Genomic DNA, 18,408 nt, shown 5'->3' with positions numbered 1-18,408 from the left:
TACTGTGTTCGGTCCTGGGTTCAGCTTTGAAGTTCACTCTTGAATATTTAATTTATTATTTTTTTTTAAATTAGCGGTGTAAAATACTTTTACATGCATACATATTCATTTGGGGTATTTGTAATTTGTATGGAATTTTTTTATCTTACATTGCCAAAGTACTAAGCAAAAAAACATCGCTTTTTACTGCACTTTTTATTTTGTTTTAAGTTGTTCAGGTCTTTAATATCCAATTTTTTAGGGTTATTTTGAATTTACAATAATTATAGAAGTAAATACTGAGCCTTTGGTGATATTTAACTAGTCAAAATACAATTACAGTTATCTATGGCAAGCCGTTTTAGCTTAAATTGTATCCAGCCTAGTAAGAATTAAATTAGAGACCTTTACAATTTAATTAGTACTGGTAGCAATTACGATTAAAGAGCTCTCTAATTCGATTGTAATTGTCATTTGGACCTTGAACCGTTTGGTCCCCTTTGAAGTCCATTATATGGAGAAAAATCCTGGAATGTTTTCATCAAAAACCTTCATTTCTTTTCGACTGAAGAAAGAAAGACGTGGACATCTTGGATGACATGGGGGTGAGTAAATTATCAGCAAAAGTTTTTAAAAAAGTGAACTACTCCTTTAATACGACTTTCCTAAAGCTCAATTTGCAAAATGTGCATCCCAAGTTGTCCTTTTTCCCAGCCATGACCACGTCCATTTTCTTCTCTTTTCTCAGCGCACATAAAAACCACAATTGCGGAAGTAAAGTGCGATTCATCTTGCTCTGCTTGTTTACCGCTAGTGTCGCAGCCTACGGTTTATTGGGTGTCATCGTCGTACCGTGCGATTTGTAATGATCTTCTAGAGTGGAACAGAAATGGAAAAGAATACCGAGATTGAAGTACAGCGAGAAATTTATGCATTAATGACAAGTTTTCACTCTGCATTGATGAATCAGCTGAAATATAATATTGATCATAGTTGTGATGCTTTAAAAGGCCACCAGTTAAAAAATAAATAAAAAAAACAGGTTTTCACTTCTTTATACTGTTTACTCTTGTGTAAATAATGAATTTGCTGCAACGCCACTAGTTTGCCGCTTCCATACAAAAACAGTTTATTTGCATCCATTTCTGCACTGAAGCTGCTGTTGGTCTTCATCTAGTCCTCTGTCTTGGCCTCCATTTCCTCCGCGTCGTCGTCGCCATCCACTTCTGCGTTCTCTCGCTCCAGACGCTCCAGCTGCCGCTGCAGTTCGGTTTCATCCGTGTCCGTGACCACTTTGGGCTGACCGGAAACAGTCATGCGTGAGAATGCATTCAGAGCAAATACATTTATAAAACATTGCATGGTATTTCTGTTTCCTTTTTAGTGTCAGAGATTACTTTAATCTCATATCATAGGGATGCTCATATTCACCGTTTAGCCGTTAACCGAAATAACCGATTAATACTATCAGTTAAACGGTTTAATAGTTGTTTTTGTTGCTGCATGGTTAAAAAAAAGTACTATAAAGCCTATATTTGTTTACTCACGGGGTGCGTCGATGCAAGCGATCATTTTAACAGAAAGGACGACAAAGTTACTTGCAACATCTGCAGCAGTAGTTACAAGTAGGGCTGGGCGATAAAACAATAGCGATAGTTATCGCGATATAATTTTTCTCGATAAAACGATATTAGGGATGCACGATATATCGGCCAGCATATCGGCATCGACCGATATACGTTCATTTTTAACGTTATCGTTATCGGCCTGGTTAGAAAATGTGGCCGATATATTAAAGCCGATAAATAATGTATTATTCCCTTCAGCTGAGACACTTGTTGAGAACTGTTTATGTTTTTGAATTTCTTGAAATATGATTGAAATCTCTTCAAAAAACGAAAATACGGTTTGGTACAAGATGTGCAGCGCAAATCTGTCATATCGGCTTTACAAGACTATAATGAGAACATCATTATTATTGTGCGCTTGGGACGTGAATTTAATTGTGAGACTTTTGTATTTGTAATCAGGCTCTCAAAATTGGATAATTTGGATTTAAGTTTATCGACCGATATATCGGTTATCGGCTTTCAGATATAAAGAATTATCGGTTATCGGGATCGGCTAAAATTTTCATATCTGTGTATCCCTAAACGATATCAAGAGTTTGATAATGTTTATGTGCCAAAAGTGGAATGAAACTCAATTGAACCGCGCGCCACACAGACCATTTATCCGCTTTTGAACTTAACAGGTCTTGTCTATTTGTGTTTGTATGTCATATGGATAATAAGAGAACTTGAGGTAAATATTGTTTTCTTATATATTTTTTAGTTTTAACTTTAGCACTTTCGTTTCACCAATTTTGAAAGTTGTGTACGGAAAAGCTTCTGTGCTCCTATTGGTCAACCTCATACATGCGACGGAACCGTCGTGGACGACCGTTTTAAAAAATTGAACATGCTAGTCTTTTTGTCGTGATGTCGTGAAGCGTCGCAGACGCGACGTAGTTTGTCACACACTATACGAGATGACACGATCGAATCTTGCGTCTCGACGCCCGTTGTCATTACGAATCCCCACGACACCCTACGTCAAACGGATCATGCCAAAATCGGGCTAAAATCGTGTTATCTGAACCAGGCATTAGGGAAAAAAAACTCTGGCGCCTTAAGTCCGTGTGTCCACCAAAGCGTTTTTCCACGCTCCTGGCGTATGTTTTCAATGGGAGCGCCGCGTTTTTTAAACGCCATGAGCGAAACGAGACGCTGAGTGTTTTTTTCACGCTGAAGCGCCGAGCGCCCGGCGTTTTTTACTGGTCGCTGGGACTTTGGATAAAACGCAGCGATCATCACTGTCGCTTTTTACCCAGCCGTCCAATCACAGTGGAGGAGGGGCGGGACTAATACCACACCGACCAACTGTCACAACATTCAAACTGTGCTCCTAAATTCTGTATCATAGCAACGAATCATCTCAACGGAAAAAACGCTGCGCTGCCAAAACGCTCTCAAGCACCCAAAGCACAGCATTTTCAGCAGAGCGTCTAGCGTTTTCAGCTAGCTAAAAACGCTTTGGTGGACACACGGCCACAAGGGTAAACTAGTGAAAATACAATTAGAGATATCAAGAGTTTTTACTTGTTGAAATCGAAATCTTAATATCAATAATTTGTATTTCTGCAAGTCATTCTTCATATGTAGAAGTTCACATTTTTACAAGTGTAAATGTAATTCCTGATAGCGACTCTGAAAGTTTCTCACCTCCATCTGGACGTTGAAGACTCCCCGCTTCTCCTCGATCCGCTCCTTGATGGCAATCATGGCCTGGTTGAGCACCGACAGTCCCTCTGTGCGCTCCAGAGTCGTGGTGGTCATCACGTACCGCGGCGGCGCTATCAGATTTATCTGAAAGAAGATACGAATACAGAATCTGCAGATCATGAAACTGGTACCGAAAGGTATGAAAAGTAGTTTTCATCCGGCCGAAAGTAAAGGAGGAACGGCGCACCTTGATGGGCATAGCCTCGGTGGAGCAGTTTAGCCCCGCCCTCAGAGCGTCTTTAACCGCATCAATGCCTTCATATCCATAACACGCCACCTCGATGTCTGTTCATGGGGTAAAACCAAACATAATGCTAAACATACATGAATGCAACATATGGCATATATAAGATGTTTTTGTATTTTCTAGTTTGATCCTTATTTAATGAATCAAAAGCTTTGCTTCAAAAAGTGTTGATCTGTGGACTTAAAGGGATACTCCACCGTTTTTTTTTTTTTCAGCCTTATTAGCATGTTAATGACAAACGTATTGGGTTTGAGTCGTAAAGTTTCAAGTTTCATCCAAAATCCTGTTTCGTTTTGTTCTATTGTATTTAGTTCAATATTTTTGTTTAGTCGTTTTTGAGAATGTAAAAAAAAAAAATAACAGTAAGTGAACAGGAAAAATGAGATATTTTTGACACTATAAAGACATCATCAAAGTAGTCATGTGCCATCAGTGGGTTAGTTACAACTTTTGAAGCATCGAAAATTCATTTTGGTCCAAAAATAACAAACTACGACTTTATTCAGCATTGTATGGTTTTCCGGTTCTATTGTGGATATATTTATATGTCTAAATATTTTTTAAAATTAAAATTAAAAAGGTCAATTAAAATACTTTGTTACTTTGCATTTAAACTACCTGTATTGTGAAGAGTGCAATACATGTTTATAATAAAATACCAGCTCTTATTTTGACAGCCTGTGGAGTGAGCCGTCTGTTGATGTTGTCGATGAGCACGTTTCTCTCTTCCTCGGTCAAATCCAAACCATCCAGGATGGCGGGATCACTGTGGAAACAAACAACGAGCAAGTAAGCTAAACATTTCACATTTCATTTCATTTCCATGTTCAGTTCAAGTCTTGCTCTGTTTATGCTGCGTTCACGCCATGTCATAACCGTAATAATTCCGACGTTCTACTCATATGATGGACTTCAATTGGAACCAAACGGTTCAAGGTCCAAAAAGACCGTTTCAGTGCAAACTGTTCAAAGTGCTTTAAAGCGCTTTCAAAGCGCCCTGTTCTGTGATGCGCGATCGTGACTCTCCTGTTCGAACTCGTTCATCAAAATGAACAAATCTTTTCCTGAGTCAACTCGTTCATTTCGTTCGTTGAATGAAACAAATGACACGAAAAAAGATTTGTTCATTTTAATAAACGAGTTCGAACAGGAGAGTCACAAACGTGCATCACAGAACAGAGCAAGGCGACCATTTGAGCTTATAAAACTTAAACTTTGTTATTTTTTTATTAAATGAGCGATCATTTCGCTTGATACGACCCTTATTCATCGTCTGGAATCGTTTAAAGCCCTTTGACTAGTTTGCAGTTTGAACCGTTTGGTTCCCATTGAAGTCCATTATATGGAGAAAAATCCTGGAATGTTTTCATCAAAAACCTTAATTTCTTTTCGACTGAAGAAAGAAAGACATGGACATCTTGGATGACATGGGGGTGAGTAAATTATCAGCAAAAGTTTTTTTTAAAAGTGAACTACACCTTTAATGACACGTCCGATTCGCAAACTAATGACTCCTTTGAAGCGATTCACTTTAATGAATGGTTAAAACAACTGATCTGCCCAACACTGAACTCAAGAGACATAAATCGGAAATATTTTACAATAAAGGTTCCATTTATTAAAGTTAACGTTTCTTTGTGGATTTACAGTCATTCTAGAATGATTCATTCTTTCCAAATAGAGCTATTCAAGTCATCTGGTGAAATAGTTTTTATATTGCAGAAAAATAAAATATCGCAATGCCATTTTTTACCAATATCGTGCAGCCCTAATCCTCGCTATGTGTTTTCTATACAGTCGAAATTTCAGCACTTCAGTCGACCAAGATTTTCTTTGGTTGATTACAGCCCTAGTAATTACGAGTTTTTTAACAAGTGGTAATTACGACACGGCATGAACGCACCTTCATCACTCGAACACTTACGACACGGCTTGTTTGAAGACGTCATAGGCGCCATATCCAGGTTTCTTGTATTTCTCGTCAAACACCCATGCGGTGCGCTGGAATAAACTCTCCAACTGCTCGTCTTTAGTATACTCCAACACTTCAGCGACATGCCGTAGAATACTGTACACCTGCAGCACAACAACATCCTCAAACCACAAATAATAATACAAAATAATTTCACTTTCATTTAGAAAACAACCACTCACGGTTTTAGATTTGGTGAATTTATCTTCACACTTGATGGCTTCTTCCGGAGACACTCTTCGTTTGGACAAATCTATGTATCCTGTAGAAGAAAAGTGGGATTTTTGACACATTTTTTTAATACTTTTCCATCAACCGGTTAAAATTTACAACACTTGGTTACAGAGGTGTAGTCAAGACCATTCAAGAGCCACACCGCAAAATCCTCAGTGTTAAAAAAACTTTTGCTGATAATTTACTCACCCCCATGTCATCCAAGATGTCCATGTCTTTCTTTCTTTAGTCGGATAGTAATTAAGTTTTTGATGAAAACATTCCAGGATTTTTCTCCATATAATGGACTTCAATGGGAACCAAATGGTTCATGGTCCAAATGAGAGTTTCAGTGCAGCTTTAAACGACACCAGACGATGAATAAGGGTCTTATCAAGCGAAACGATCGCTCATTCAAAAAATAAATAACAAAGTTTAAGTTTTAAAAGCACAAATGTTCATGACTCTCCTGTTCGAACTCGTTCATCAAAATGAACGACTCTTTTTTCGAGTCATTTGGTTGATTCAACGAACAAAATGAACCAAATGACTCAAATTATTTGTTCATTTTGATGAACAAGTTCGAGTCACGAACGCGCATCATAGAACAGAGCAAGGCGAGCATTTGTGCTTATAAAACTTAAACTTTGATATTTATTTTTGAAATGAGCGATTGTTTCGCTTGATAAGACCCTTATTCACCGTCTGGTGTCGTTTAAAGCCCTTTGAAGCTGCACTGAAACTTTTGGACCTTGAACTGTTTGGACCCCATTGAAGTCCATTACATGGAGAAAATCCTGGAATGTTTTCATCAAAAACCTTAATTTCTTTTCGACTGAAGAAAGAAAGACGTGGACATCTTGGATGACATGGGGGTGAGTAAATTAAGTAAATTATCAGCAAAAGTTTTTTTAAGTGAACTACTCCTTTAAAATTACTACTCAGTGTTTGTTTTCTCCACACTACAGTGTTAAAGCAACTCTGACTCAGTGTTGGAGTTATTGAGATAATCAAGCGATGATTGGGCATTAGTGATGATTAACAAGCAGAATCACTGAAGCAAAGAGAAACGACAAGAACAGAAAAAGAGAAGAGACGAGCAGAAACACAAGAACTACAACAAAGATGAAAGATGAAGAGATGCTTTTATCCTTCCAGTTTGCTTTTATTTCCCCCAGTGGCGAACCAATTAGCCAGACTTGCCGACAGCAACTTTAAGGAATTAATAGGCTATTTCTTTTACCCTTCTCTTTGTCCACTCTGATGACCACCACGCATTCGTTGCGTCCGATGCGGATAAGTTTGTTGATGGAGCGGATGCGCCTGCGCGACAGCTCGCTCAGCAGGATCATGCCCTCGATGTTGTTATACTCCAGCAGACTGACATACGCGCCCATCTCTGCGATGGAGCGCACGTTCACCATCACCACATCCTCCACCTCCGGGAAACGGTGCTGGTAAAACCTACAGCTGAGGCCCGGCATCTCTACACAAGAAAAACAAGCAGAGCTGAGATCATATCCAAACACTAGCGCTTCTTTAACGAGCACTAGAATAACTGCATTCATATTTAATAGATCTGATGTCTGATTTGTTTACATGGTTCCTTTATTGTGGAAATTTGTCTTTGGCTTCAAAATACACCACACACAAAGACACCAACCCAACATAAACAAATTAAAAACATATTAAAGTCAATTGATTTTCAGTCTTTAGTTGACACGGAAACCCAAATGTGATCATCCTCCTCACAAAATTTTAAAGACAGATCTCTATTTCATCTATAAAGACCCAGTTTACACTGTAAAAAAATTAATTAATATTATAAATGTGTCATATTTGAGTTGGAACGGGTTTTTTTCTTAAGGAAGTGGCATTGGTAGATTAATTATTTATATTGGTTTATTATTGTATTTATGGTTAAAATAGAATACAATAATCTATCTATTAAGGTATCTATTAATCTTGTCTTTCTGTCGGTCTATGCCTATGCGAGCGCGTGCGGCACATGCTCTATGATGACAGCAGCAATTAAACACTCATATCATCCCAAACATGAGCTCAACATGAGCAGAACCATCACGGATGTGGAGGTAACTCAATCCCACCTGACAGGTGTCACAGACTGCTCACTTTAAACCCTCAAATATCTAGAAACTTTAGTATTTCGGCGACTGTTAGTTTGCCATTGATACAGCGATCCGAGAAAGAATGAAGCGAGCAGCAACAAGCGTATAACAGGGATGTTGCATGAATATGGTGTTACTTCAAAATAAAAGTCACTTACGTTGTATTAGTGTTGTTAACTGGTATGGGGCAAGTTCGAAAAAGTAACAAGGTGCATGTTGGAAGGAAAAACGAGGCTTTCTGATTAAATAATCAGAGTGTGGGTGAAAAAATACCGTTTATTTCACAAACGCGTTGGCACACACGCGTTCACCAGGGCTAACATTATATTTTCTTGAAAATATTTATATTATGAATATTTTTAAAGAGGGTTTTAAGAGGGTAACTGATCAGTCACTACAAATACCGATTTTGTTCCTATCGTTCTGATGTTCGTTGTTTAGAAAGGATAACATATTTTCACTATAAATAAAATATTGAGCAATATGAAGAGACAACATATTTTTAGGTTTATATATTATATTGTATTTTTTTTTTTTTTTCAAATCCAAAACAAACAGATGCATTACAGTCAACCGCTATTTTGTAACATGAATACACAGACACGCACGGAAGTGACGCGACCAATCGCCGCATTCGGGAGGAATCACGTGACCTCCAGTCAGCTGATCATCAAATCCTGCGCCCTGTAGCTCGGGTCATAGCGATGGTATTATAATCATTTAATCGTGATATTGAATAAACGGACGCTATATTTGAACGATTTAATCGGCAAAGCGTCTCAGTAGTTTGATATAGTGTTTAAATTAAAGAGGAAAGATGTCGGGAAAAGAACGGATCGACGTATTTCCCTCTAGAATGTGAGTATGATGCTCGTGACGTCAAATCAGATTTCATATTTTTGATCGTGCATGAAAATAACCGAGTGACAGCATCTGATAAATACATTTTTAAGAGTTAATAATTTTATATAGAATGTCAAAGCACGAACTAAGATAATATTGAATGCCCTGGAGTCGTGCGTCATCTAGGATTTATGATTTATGAATTTGTCAAGGATGAAGAGTCAAAGAAAGCGTGTATATTACGCTAAATTTATATGTTATTTCTAAATCAGCAATCATAATATAGATTGTAATATTGATTGTACATTATCAGTGTACGATATATCATAAAGCAGAGACCTTTTGTCTGCAGAATAACATATAACTCTTTATGATGGATTACAATATTTTAGAAGTTGTTTTCATAAAAATATCTTGAAACTAAATTATATAGTAATTTCGAGTGGATTCAGAAGAGGAAGTGATATTATTCACAGTCATGTGAGTCCTTCACCGCTTGACAGTCTACTGACCATAACTAAGAGATTCTGGACAAAAGCTTAAAATACATATAATAAAGAAATATAATAGTTGTAATCTACAATATCAATGTATATTTAATTAATCATATAAAATTTATAAAATGCTAAAATATGCATTAAAATTGTCTAAATAAATGTTGCCTAATAACCATAGCCTCTGTGTGTGTGTGTGTGTGTGTGTGTGTGTATATATAATTATTATTATTTTTTATTTATTTTATTTTCATTGGATCAGGGCTCAGACCATTATGAAAGCCCGACTGAAAGGAGCTCAAACTGGCCGTAGTTTGCTGAAGAAGAAAGCTGATGCTCTGTCCATGCGATTTCGTCAAATTCTTAGAAAAATAATTGAGGTATAACATCATCATACATATGCCCTTATTTTAGATATCTGTCCTTGTTTTATTTGTTGTCTTGTGTGTTATTTGAGGTTTTTGAAACTATGTTTTAACCCTCCAGACTAAGACTCTGATGGGAGAGGTGATGAGGGAAGCTGCCTTCTCATTGGCTGAGGCCAAGTTTGCTGCTGGTGACTTCAGGTAGTAGAAACTGTCATTAAAGAAAGACTTCTTAATGTCTGAGGATGAGTTTAACTGCAGAATCTCACCGAATGTGTTTGAATCCTGTCAGTACTACAGTCATTCAGAACGTGAACAAGGCCCAGGTGAAGGTCAGAGCAAAAAGGGACAATGTTGCAGGTTTGTCTATCTATCTATCTATCTATCTATCTATCTATCTATCTATCTATCTATCTATCTATCTATCTATCTATCTATCTATCTATCTATCTATCTATCTATCTATCTATCTATCTATCTATCTATCTATCTATCTTGTCTGTCTGTCTGTCTGTCTGTCTGTCTGTTGTCGGAGGAAAAGTTCCACTCACTGCAATAAATCTAAGTTTAGACTTTATGAATGAAGAGAACAAAGCCGTGATGCAGAACATCTGATGATCACACTCATGAATGATATGCTGTTTTTGATATACAGCTGTTTGCCTCTTCTTTAAATCTTCACACACTCTTTCCAAAAACATGCCATTGGTACTTCCCATCTCTTTTTACAGTTTTTCTCCGTCGCTTTGGTGCATTTCTCACATCACTAATTACATTTGCACAACAGTTAGTTCAACCTCCACAACATTTAGTCATTTGTGCACATCATAGTAGCAGTTTCTCATTCCTTCCAACAAATTGCAAATGCTTTTGGACATACAACTCTCTGCTGCTGTTTTATAACATTATCATTTGCTTATGTCATATCAGTCCAAATTACCTATACTTGTGAATGCTGAATATAGTCATTCCATAGAAAACTAATAGTCCTCATTTCATTGCTTGAGTCATCACATACAAAAATGTTAAACTAGTTGTCAAAATCCGTCAAGCAAATTTTACATTTTTTTTATTATCTTTAAAAAAAACCAAACTTTTTTAATCCTAAATTGAACAATTTCTCGCAGGTGAACCTCAGCTTTCACTGATTAGAAGAGATGTGCATGAATGATTTACAGTATATGTATGTTCAGTTCCAATATGTACTGTGATATTGTTTCCAGTTGTGCACCGATCTACCCAATGGGAGTTTATGTTTGTTGAAAAATAAGGGTGTATTTTTTTCTTTTGCACAATGTTTTGAACAAGTTAGAATTGCAAAGAGCATGCAGTAAAAATGTGAAACATACATATTCAGTGTCTTGTACTCAATTACTGTACCTCACTACGTAAATACAGTAAAGTGAAACTTTACTGTAGTTTTCAAATGGCTGCGCAAATAGTATATAGTGTTGTCTTGAGCATTTTCAGGTATAGTGTCTCCAAGATCTGACTTTTTTTGCATTGGCAAACACTTACAGAGTAAACTTTCATAATGAAAACATGACAAAGCCATTTGACTATCTTGTTCATAAACACTGGTGTCAGTACTTTTCATCTTGACGACACTGACACTTTCAATGACATGAATACTTGCTTTTGAGGAATGAGTTATCCGCGCTTTTGCAGGTTATAAACTAAGTTTTGCAGTTTGTACTAATTGTTTTGAGAAGTGCATGTGAGTGCATAGTGATGTGAGAAATGCACCAAAGCGACGGAGAAAAACTGTAATGAGCTCCTCCACAGTTTTATCAGCTGTCTCGCTAATATTGGCATGGTCTGTTCTGAAACATTTATCACTTGTTGAAGGCCAGAGAAGAGAGAGACATCCAGTGTAAATCACAGAAGCCACTCATATATTTTGCAAATATATCTAAAATCAATCAATCTCTTTTCCGTGTTTGTTCTCAGGAGTCACTCTTCCGGTGTTTGAGCATTTCCATGAGGGAGGAGACAGTAAGAATCCTGTTCCCTTCATGTTTTCAGAGGAAATACCCATGATCATCATCATCCTCAGAGTTTGATTTTCTTCTGTAGGTTATGAGCTCACTGGTCTGGCCAGAGGTGGAGAACAGCTGTCTCGTCTGAAGAGGAACTACGCTAAAGCCGTGGAGCTGCTCGTGGAGCTGGCCTCGCTGCAGGTCAGTCACCGTTAAACATTTACACACATATTAGAGAAATCTGCTTTTTCAATGTTTTTAATCAGTGTCTTTTGTGATTCATTCACATACAGACATCTTTCGTGACACTGGACGAGGCCATCAAGATCACAAACCGCCGTGTGAACGCCATCGAGCACGGTGAGATCTAGGCTTGTTTAGGACCTATCAGATTGAGGAGCGATTCCCTGATATGATTGGAAAACGCTTAAAAGCGCTATATAAATGCCTCGTTCATTCATTCATTATGCTCTTTTACAGTCTTGGTTTTGTTTTTAGGCTCTACTAGAACAGGGTTTTATGCTTGAATGTTCAAAAACACGTTATTTTTCTCATATTCTCCATTGTTGCGGCTCCTCTTTTCCCAGTCTGTCAGTAACGCTCTGTTTCCCGAAAGCATCGTTAGCCAACTATGGTCGTTATCACAGTTCAACGAGTCGGTGTTTCCCGAAACTATAGTTCTAACGAACATTCGCAAACAGCAACGCAAAGTGTGTGTTAGGAACGACAGCTCTCAACATAATTGTGTTGTGTTGCCCCTCCCCCTCCAAATGTTATCCAAATCAAGTAATCAGTCGATTATTTTGACAATTAAAAGAGTAGTTCACTTTTAAAAAAAACATTTGCTGATAATTTACTCACCCCCATGTCATCCAAGATGTCCATGTCTTTCTTGCTTAAGTCGAAAAGAAATTAAGGTTTTTGATGAAAACATTCCAGCATTTTTCTCCATATAATGGACTTCAATGGGGTCCAAACGGTTCAAGGTCCAAAAGACAGTTTCAGTGCAAACTGCAAACTGTTCAAAGGGCTTTAAATGATTCCAGGAGATGAATAAGGGTCTTATCAAGCGAAACGATAGCTTATTTTAAAAAAATAAATAAAAAAGTTTAAGTTTTATAAGCACAAATGTTCGCCTTGCTCTGTTCTGTGATCCGCGTTCGTGACTCTCCTGTTCGAACTCAAATTGATCAAATTGAACAAATCTTTTTCCGAGTCAATTCGTTCATTTTCTTCGTTGAATGAACCAAATGACACGAAAAAAGATTTGTTCATATTCATAAACGAGTCCACTTATAAAACAACTAGATCATGTGACGCTTGTGTGTTTTTCCTCTCAGTGATTATTCCCAGGATCGAGCGCACACTTACGTACATCATTACGGAGCTGGATGAACGGGAGCGAGAGGAATTCTACAGGTGAGACTGCAGTGCAATATTGCCAGGTCATGTGACCCTTTTCAGTTAGTAAACTTGGGGACCTTTTTTTGTGGGCGGAGCTTAGGTGGAGGCAGAACGATCCCTCTGGCCTCTTCCCTAATGCTAGTTTGCAAGTTTTGTTAGCTTGCTTTTTAACTATGGAGAAAATTTTAACAGACGCACTATTTTTATAATGGCATAAATGCTACGTGGGATCTCAATATCTCAGCTCTGGAAGGGTCTAGAGACTCAATTTTTGCACTCAGGTTTAAGTCTCATGGCCCTCTATCAGAATCCAGAGTTTTGAGAAGATTGGAGAACCTTAATTTTTCGCCCAAAAAAAAAAAAACGAAAGGGGTAACACTGTCGTTTTTTTTCGGGTCGAAATTTTGAGTTTCGATATCTCAGCTCTGGAAGGGTCTAGAGCCTCCATTTTTGCGCTCAGGTCAAAGTCTCGCGGCCCTCTATCATAATCCAGAGTTTTGAGAAGATTGGAGAAACTTGATTTTTCCGCCCGAAAACGAAAAAAACGTAAGGGGTAACACTGTCGTTTTTTTTCGGGTCGAAATTTTGAGTTTCGATATCTCAGCTCTGGAAGGGTCTAGAGCCTCCATTTTTGCGCTCAGATCAAAGTCTCGCGGCCCTCTATCATAATCCAGAGTTTTGAGAAGATTGGAGGAACTTGATTTTTCGCCCGAAAACGAAAAAAAACATAAGGGGTAACACTGTCGTTTTTTTTTCGGGTCGAAATTTTGAGTTTCGATATCTCAGCTCTGGAAGGGTCTAGAGCCTCCATTTTTGCGCTCAGGTCAAAGTCTCGCGGCCCTCTATCATAATCCAGAGTTTTGAGAAGATTGGAGGAACTTGATTTTTCGCCCGAAAACGAAAAAAAACGTAAGGGGTAACACTGTCGTTTTTTTTTTCGGGTCGAAATTTTGAGTTTCGATATCTCAGCTCTGGAAGGGTCTAGAGCCTCCATTTTTGCGCTCAGGTCAAAGTCTCGCGGCCCTCTATCATAATCCAGAGTTTTGAGAAGATTGGAGAAACTTGATTTTTCACCCGAAAATGAAAAAAAAACTTAAGGGGTAACACTGTCGTTTTTTTTTCGGGTCGAAATTTTGAGTTTCGATATCTCACCTCTGGAAGGGTCTAGAGCCTCCATTTTTGCGCTCAGGTCAAAGTCTCGCGGCCCTCTATCATAATCCAGAGTTTTGAGAAGATTGGAGAAACTTGATTTTTCACCCGAAAACGAAAAAAAACGTAAGGGGTAACACTGTCGTTTTTTTTTCGGGTCGAAATTTTGAGTTTCGATATCTCAGCTCTGGAAGGGTCTAGAGCCTCCATTTTTGCGCTCAGGTCAAAGTCTCGCGGCCCTCTATCATAATCCAGAGTTTTGAGAAGATTGGAGAAACTTGATTTTTCGCCCGAAAACAAAAAAAAACGTAAGGGGTAACACTGTCGTTTTTTTTTCGGGCCGAAATTTTGAGTTTCGTTATCTCAGCTCTGGAAGGGTCTAGAGCCTCCATTTTTGCGCTCAGGTCAAAGTCTCGCGGCCCTCTATCATAATCCAGAGTTTTGAGAAGATTGGAGAAACTTGATTTTTCGCCCGTAAACAAAAAAAAACGTAAGGGGTAACACTGTCGGTTTTTTTTCGGGTCGAAATTTTGAGTTTCGATATCTCAGCTCTGGAAGGGTCTAGAGCCTCCATTTTTGCGCTCAGGTCAAAGTCTCGCGGCCCTCTATCATAATCCAGAGTTTTGAGAAGATTGGAGAAACTTGATTTTTCGCCCGAAAACGAAAAAAACGTAAGGGGTAACACTGTCGTTTTTTTTTCGGGTCGAAATTTTGAGTTTCGATATCTCAGCTCTGGAAGGGTCTAGAGCCTCCATTTTTGCGCTCAGGTCAAAGTCTCGCGGCCCTCTATCATAATCCAGAGTTTTGAGAAGATTGGAGAAACTTGATTTTTCGCCCGAAAGCGAAAAAAAAACGTAAGGGGTAACACTGTCGTTTTTTTTTCGGGTCGAAATTTTGAGTTTCGATATCTCAGCTCTGGAAGGGTCTAGAGCCTCCATTTTTGCGCTCAGGTCAAAGTCTCGCGGCCCTCTATCATAATCCACAGTTTTGAGAAGATTGGAGAAACTTGATTTTTCGCCCGAAAACGAAAAAAAACGTAAGGGGTAACACTGTCGTTTTTTTTTTTCGGGTCGAAATTTTGAGTTTCGATATCTCAGCTCTGGAAGGGTCTAGAGCCTCTATTTTTGCGCTCAGGTCAAAGTCTCGCGGCCCTCTATCATAATCCAGAGTTTTGAGAACATTGGAGAAACTTGATTTTTCGCCCGAAAACGAAAAAAACGTAAGGGGTAACACTGTCGTTTTTTTTCGGGTCGAAATTTTGAGTTTCGATATCTCAGCTCTGGAAGGGTCTAGAGCCTCCATTTTTGCGCTCAGGTCAAAGTCTCGTGGCCCTCTATCATAATCCAGAGTTTTGAGAAGATTGGAGAAACTTGATTTTTCGCCCGAAAACGAAAAAAAAACGTAAGTGGTAACACTGTCGTTTTTTTTTCAGGTCGAAATTTTGAGTTTCGATATCTCAGCTCTGGAAGGGTCTAGAGCCTCCATTTTTGCGCTCAGGTCAAAGTCTCGCGGCCCTCTATCATAATCCAGAGTTTTGAGAACATTGGAGAAACTTGATTTTTCGCCCGAAAACGAAAAAAACGTAAGGGGTAACACTGTCGTTTTTTTTTCGGGTCGAAATTTTGAGTTTCGATATCTCAGCTCTGGAAGGGTCTAGAGCCTCCATTTTTGCGCTCAGGTCAAAGTCTCGTGGCCCTCTATCATAATCCAGAGTTTTGAGAAGATTGGAGAAACTTGATTTTTCGCCCGAAAACGAAAAAAAAACGTAAGTGGTAACACTGTCGTTTTTTTTTCAGGTCGAAATTTTGAGTTTCGATATCTCAGCTCTGGAAGGGTCTAGAGCCTCCATTTTTGCGCTCAGGTCAAAGTCTCGCGGCCCTCTATCATAATCCAGAGTTTTGAGAACATTGGAGAAACTTGATTTTTCGCCCGAAAACGAAAAAAACGTAAGGGGTAACACTGTCGTTTTTTTTTCGGGTCGAAATTTTGAGTTTCGATATCTCAGCTCTGGAAGGGTCTAGAGCCTCCATTTTTGCGCTCAGGTCAAAGTCTCGCGGCCCTCTATCATAATCCAGAGTTTTGAGAAGATTGGAGAAACTTGATTTTTCACCCGAAAACGAAAAAAAACGTAAGGGGTAACACTGTCGTTTTTTTTTCGGGTCGAAATTTTGAGTTTCGATATTTCAGCTCTGGAAGGGTCTAGAGCCTCCATTTTTGCGCTCAGGTCAAAGTCTCACGGCCCTCTATCATAATCCAGAGTTTTGAGAAGATTGGAGAAACTTGATTTTTCGCCCGAAAACAAAAAAAAACGTAAGGGGTAACACTGTCGGTTTTTTTTCGGGCCGAAATTTTGAGTTTCGATATCTCAGCTCTGGAAGGGTCTAGAGCCTCCATTTTTGCGCTCAGGTCAAAGTCTCGCGGCCCTCTATCATAATCCAGAGTTTTGAGAAGATTGGAGAAACTTGATTTTTCGCCCGTAAACAAAAAAAAACATAAGGGGTAACACTGTCGGTTTTTTTTCGTGTCGAAATTTTGAGTTTCGATATCTCAGCTCTGGAAGGGTCTAGAGCCTCCATTTTTGCGCTCAGGTCAAAGTCTCGCGGCCCTCTATCATAATCCAGAGTTTTGAGAAGATTGGAGAAACTTGATTTTTCGCCCGAAAACGAAAAAAACGTAAGGGGTAACACTGTCGTTTTTTTTTCGGGCCGAAATTTTGAGTTTCGATATCTCAGCTCTGGAAGGGTCTAGAGCCTCCATTTTTGCACTCAGGTTTAAGTCTCATTGCCCTCTATCAGAATCCAAAGTTTTGAGAAGATTGGAGAACCTTAATTTTTCGCCTGAAAAAAAAAACGAAAGGGGTACCGCTGTCGTTTTTTTTTTCGGGTCGAATTTTTGAGTTTCGATATCTCAGCTCTGGAAGGGTCTAGAGCCTCCATTTTGCACTCAGGTCTAAGTCTCATTGCCCTCTATCAGAATCCAGGGTTTTTGAGAAGATTGGAGAAAATAAATTTTTCGCCCAAAAAAAAAAACGAAAGGGGTACCACTGTCGTTTTTTTTTCGATCCCACAAATCCCACTATTTTTATAATGGCATAAATGCTTAGTGGGATCTCAATATCTCAGGTCTGAGAGGGTTAAGTTGGACTGTGATGCTATTTTCTTCTAGAAAAAAAAACTTTGTTGTATTATTTCCCTATTATCTCTGTGAAGCTGATTTGAAACAATCTGTATTGTAAAAAGTGCTGTATAAATAAATATATAAATATATATATATTGAATTGCACCCTGTAGCTCAAATCAAATATTGAGTCATAAAGAAGATGTTGAGAATAATCAGAACCCTTTAACCTCAGGCTGAAGAAGATCCAGGAGAAGAAGAAGCAGCTCCGCGAGAGGACGGAGAAGGAGATTGCGCAGCGTTTGGCGGCGCTGGGGCCGATCTCAGAGCCCTCCAACATGCTGTCCGTCGAGGCCGACGAGGACATGCTGTTCGAATGAGTCAGATTTATTATTTATCTGTGCCTGTAAGGCTGAGCTTTACATGTCTTGTGATAAGAGGAAGTTCTTGTTTTGTGTATATGTTGGTGCTGTGTCACTTTTTGTTTGTTTAGGGTCAATAGAATATCAACAACGAGCAGAAAATGTTTATCTAGCGTAATGGCGTTTATGTTCGAACAGAAACCTGTAAAATACAGTTTAAAGTGTATGATTGAATTCAAGTGATCATTCCATGGAGTTGTGCACACTCGTTCTGGTTCCAGTCTTATTGCATGTGTGTGTGAAACCAGTGCGATCTACTTTATGAGCTACTAGCTAGTGTGAATACTAGTGATGTTGACAAAATCCCTGCCCAGTCTCATCCGTGCAAGTGTGTATTTAAAGCTCCTGTGAATTCAATTTCAATAAATATTGTAAATGGTCATTTGCTGTTGATTATTTTGCATGACGTTCACTGTTGAGGTTCATAGCCCTTCATGCCTTTGTAATATTTCACATTATTAGGCCACTTTTATTACGATAGAACCTCTTTTGTCTTCAGAACCGCCTTAAATCTTCATGTCAGAGATTCAACAAGAGGCTGGAAACATTCCTCAGAGATTTTGCTCCATATTGTCATGATTACATCACAGTTTCTGCAGATTTGTGGGACGTTCACATCTCAAAGCTGCTTTACTGGACTGAGATCTGGAGACTGGAGGCGTTGACCAAAAAAAAGTGTTTTTCAGGTGAAAATTCAAAAAGTACTTTCAAATGCATCTACGTTTAAAAAATAATGTCTAGAATTTCTATGCCTTTTATTAAAGTTATGGAA

The 18,408-nt window shown here is 38.6% G+C and overlaps 2 protein-coding genes across 2 annotated transcripts; one reads left to right on the top strand and one right to left on the bottom strand.

The window, feature by feature from the left end:
- Window positions 1–883: 883 nt before the first annotated feature.
- On the bottom strand, window positions 884–7,983 carry eif2s1b (eukaryotic translation initiation factor 2 subunit alpha b). Its single transcript, XM_039690286.2, has 8 exons — window positions 7,843–7,983; window positions 6,978–7,220; window positions 5,704–5,783; window positions 5,474–5,625; window positions 4,209–4,315; window positions 3,490–3,587; window positions 3,243–3,386; window positions 884–1,278 (listed from the first exon to the last, which is right to left on the bottom strand). Exons 2-8 carry the CDS (start codon window positions 7,216–7,218, stop codon window positions 1,153–1,155), a joined length of 948 nt encoding a protein of 315 aa, XP_039546220.1. The 5' UTR covers window positions 7,219–7,220; window positions 7,843–7,983; the 3' UTR covers window positions 884–1,152.
- A 523-nt stretch (window positions 7,984–8,506) lies between these two features.
- atp6v1d (ATPase H+ transporting V1 subunit D) lies at window positions 8,507–18,018 on the top strand. The gene is made up of 9 exons (XM_089118928.1): window positions 8,507–8,721; window positions 9,463–9,580; window positions 9,687–9,766; window positions 9,858–9,925; window positions 11,516–11,560; window positions 11,642–11,745; window positions 11,838–11,904; window positions 12,885–12,963; window positions 17,450–18,018. The coding sequence occupies exons 1-9, from the start codon at window positions 8,681–8,683 to the stop codon at window positions 17,592–17,594; spliced, it is 747 nt and encodes a 248-aa protein (XP_088975054.1). The 5' UTR covers window positions 8,507–8,680; the 3' UTR covers window positions 17,595–18,018.
- The last annotated feature ends 390 nt before the right edge of the window (window positions 18,019–18,408 follow it).

Source organism: Pimephales promelas, chromosome 13, assembly GCF_988280905.1.
Source record: "Pimephales promelas chromosome 13, fPimPro1.hap1.1, whole genome shotgun sequence".
NCBI lineage: Eukaryota > Metazoa > Chordata > Actinopteri > Cypriniformes > Leuciscidae > Pimephales > Pimephales promelas.
The sequence above is the reverse complement of the archived record's forward strand: the minus strand, read 5'-3'. Positions and strand labels throughout refer to the sequence as shown.

Bases quoted from the DNA above. Each gene is read 5' to 3' on its own strand.
- eif2s1b (XM_039690286.2), bottom strand. From the start codon at position 7,218: ATGCCGGGCCTCAGCTGTAGGTTTTACCAGCACCGTTTCCCGGAGGTG. The intron at 4,316-5,473 runs GTAAGTGTTCGA...TTGTTTCCACAG, and splicing joins GTCTTCAAACAAGCCGTGTC to TGATCCCGCCATCCTGGATG. The intron at 1,279-3,242 runs GTGAGAAACTTT...GTTTCCGGTCAG, and splicing joins TCTTCAACGTCCAGATGGAG to CCCAAAGTGGTCACGGACAC.
- atp6v1d (XM_089118928.1), top strand. From the start codon at position 8,681: ATGTCGGGAAAAGAACGGATCGACGTATTTCCCTCTAGAAT. The intron at 9,767-9,857 runs GTAGTAGAAACT...GAATCCTGTCAG, and splicing joins TTTGCTGCTGGTGACTTCAG to TACTACAGTCATTCAGAACG. The intron at 11,561-11,641 runs GTAAGAATCCTG...TTTCTTCTGTAG, and splicing joins TTTCCATGAGGGAGGAGACA to GTTATGAGCTCACTGGTCTG.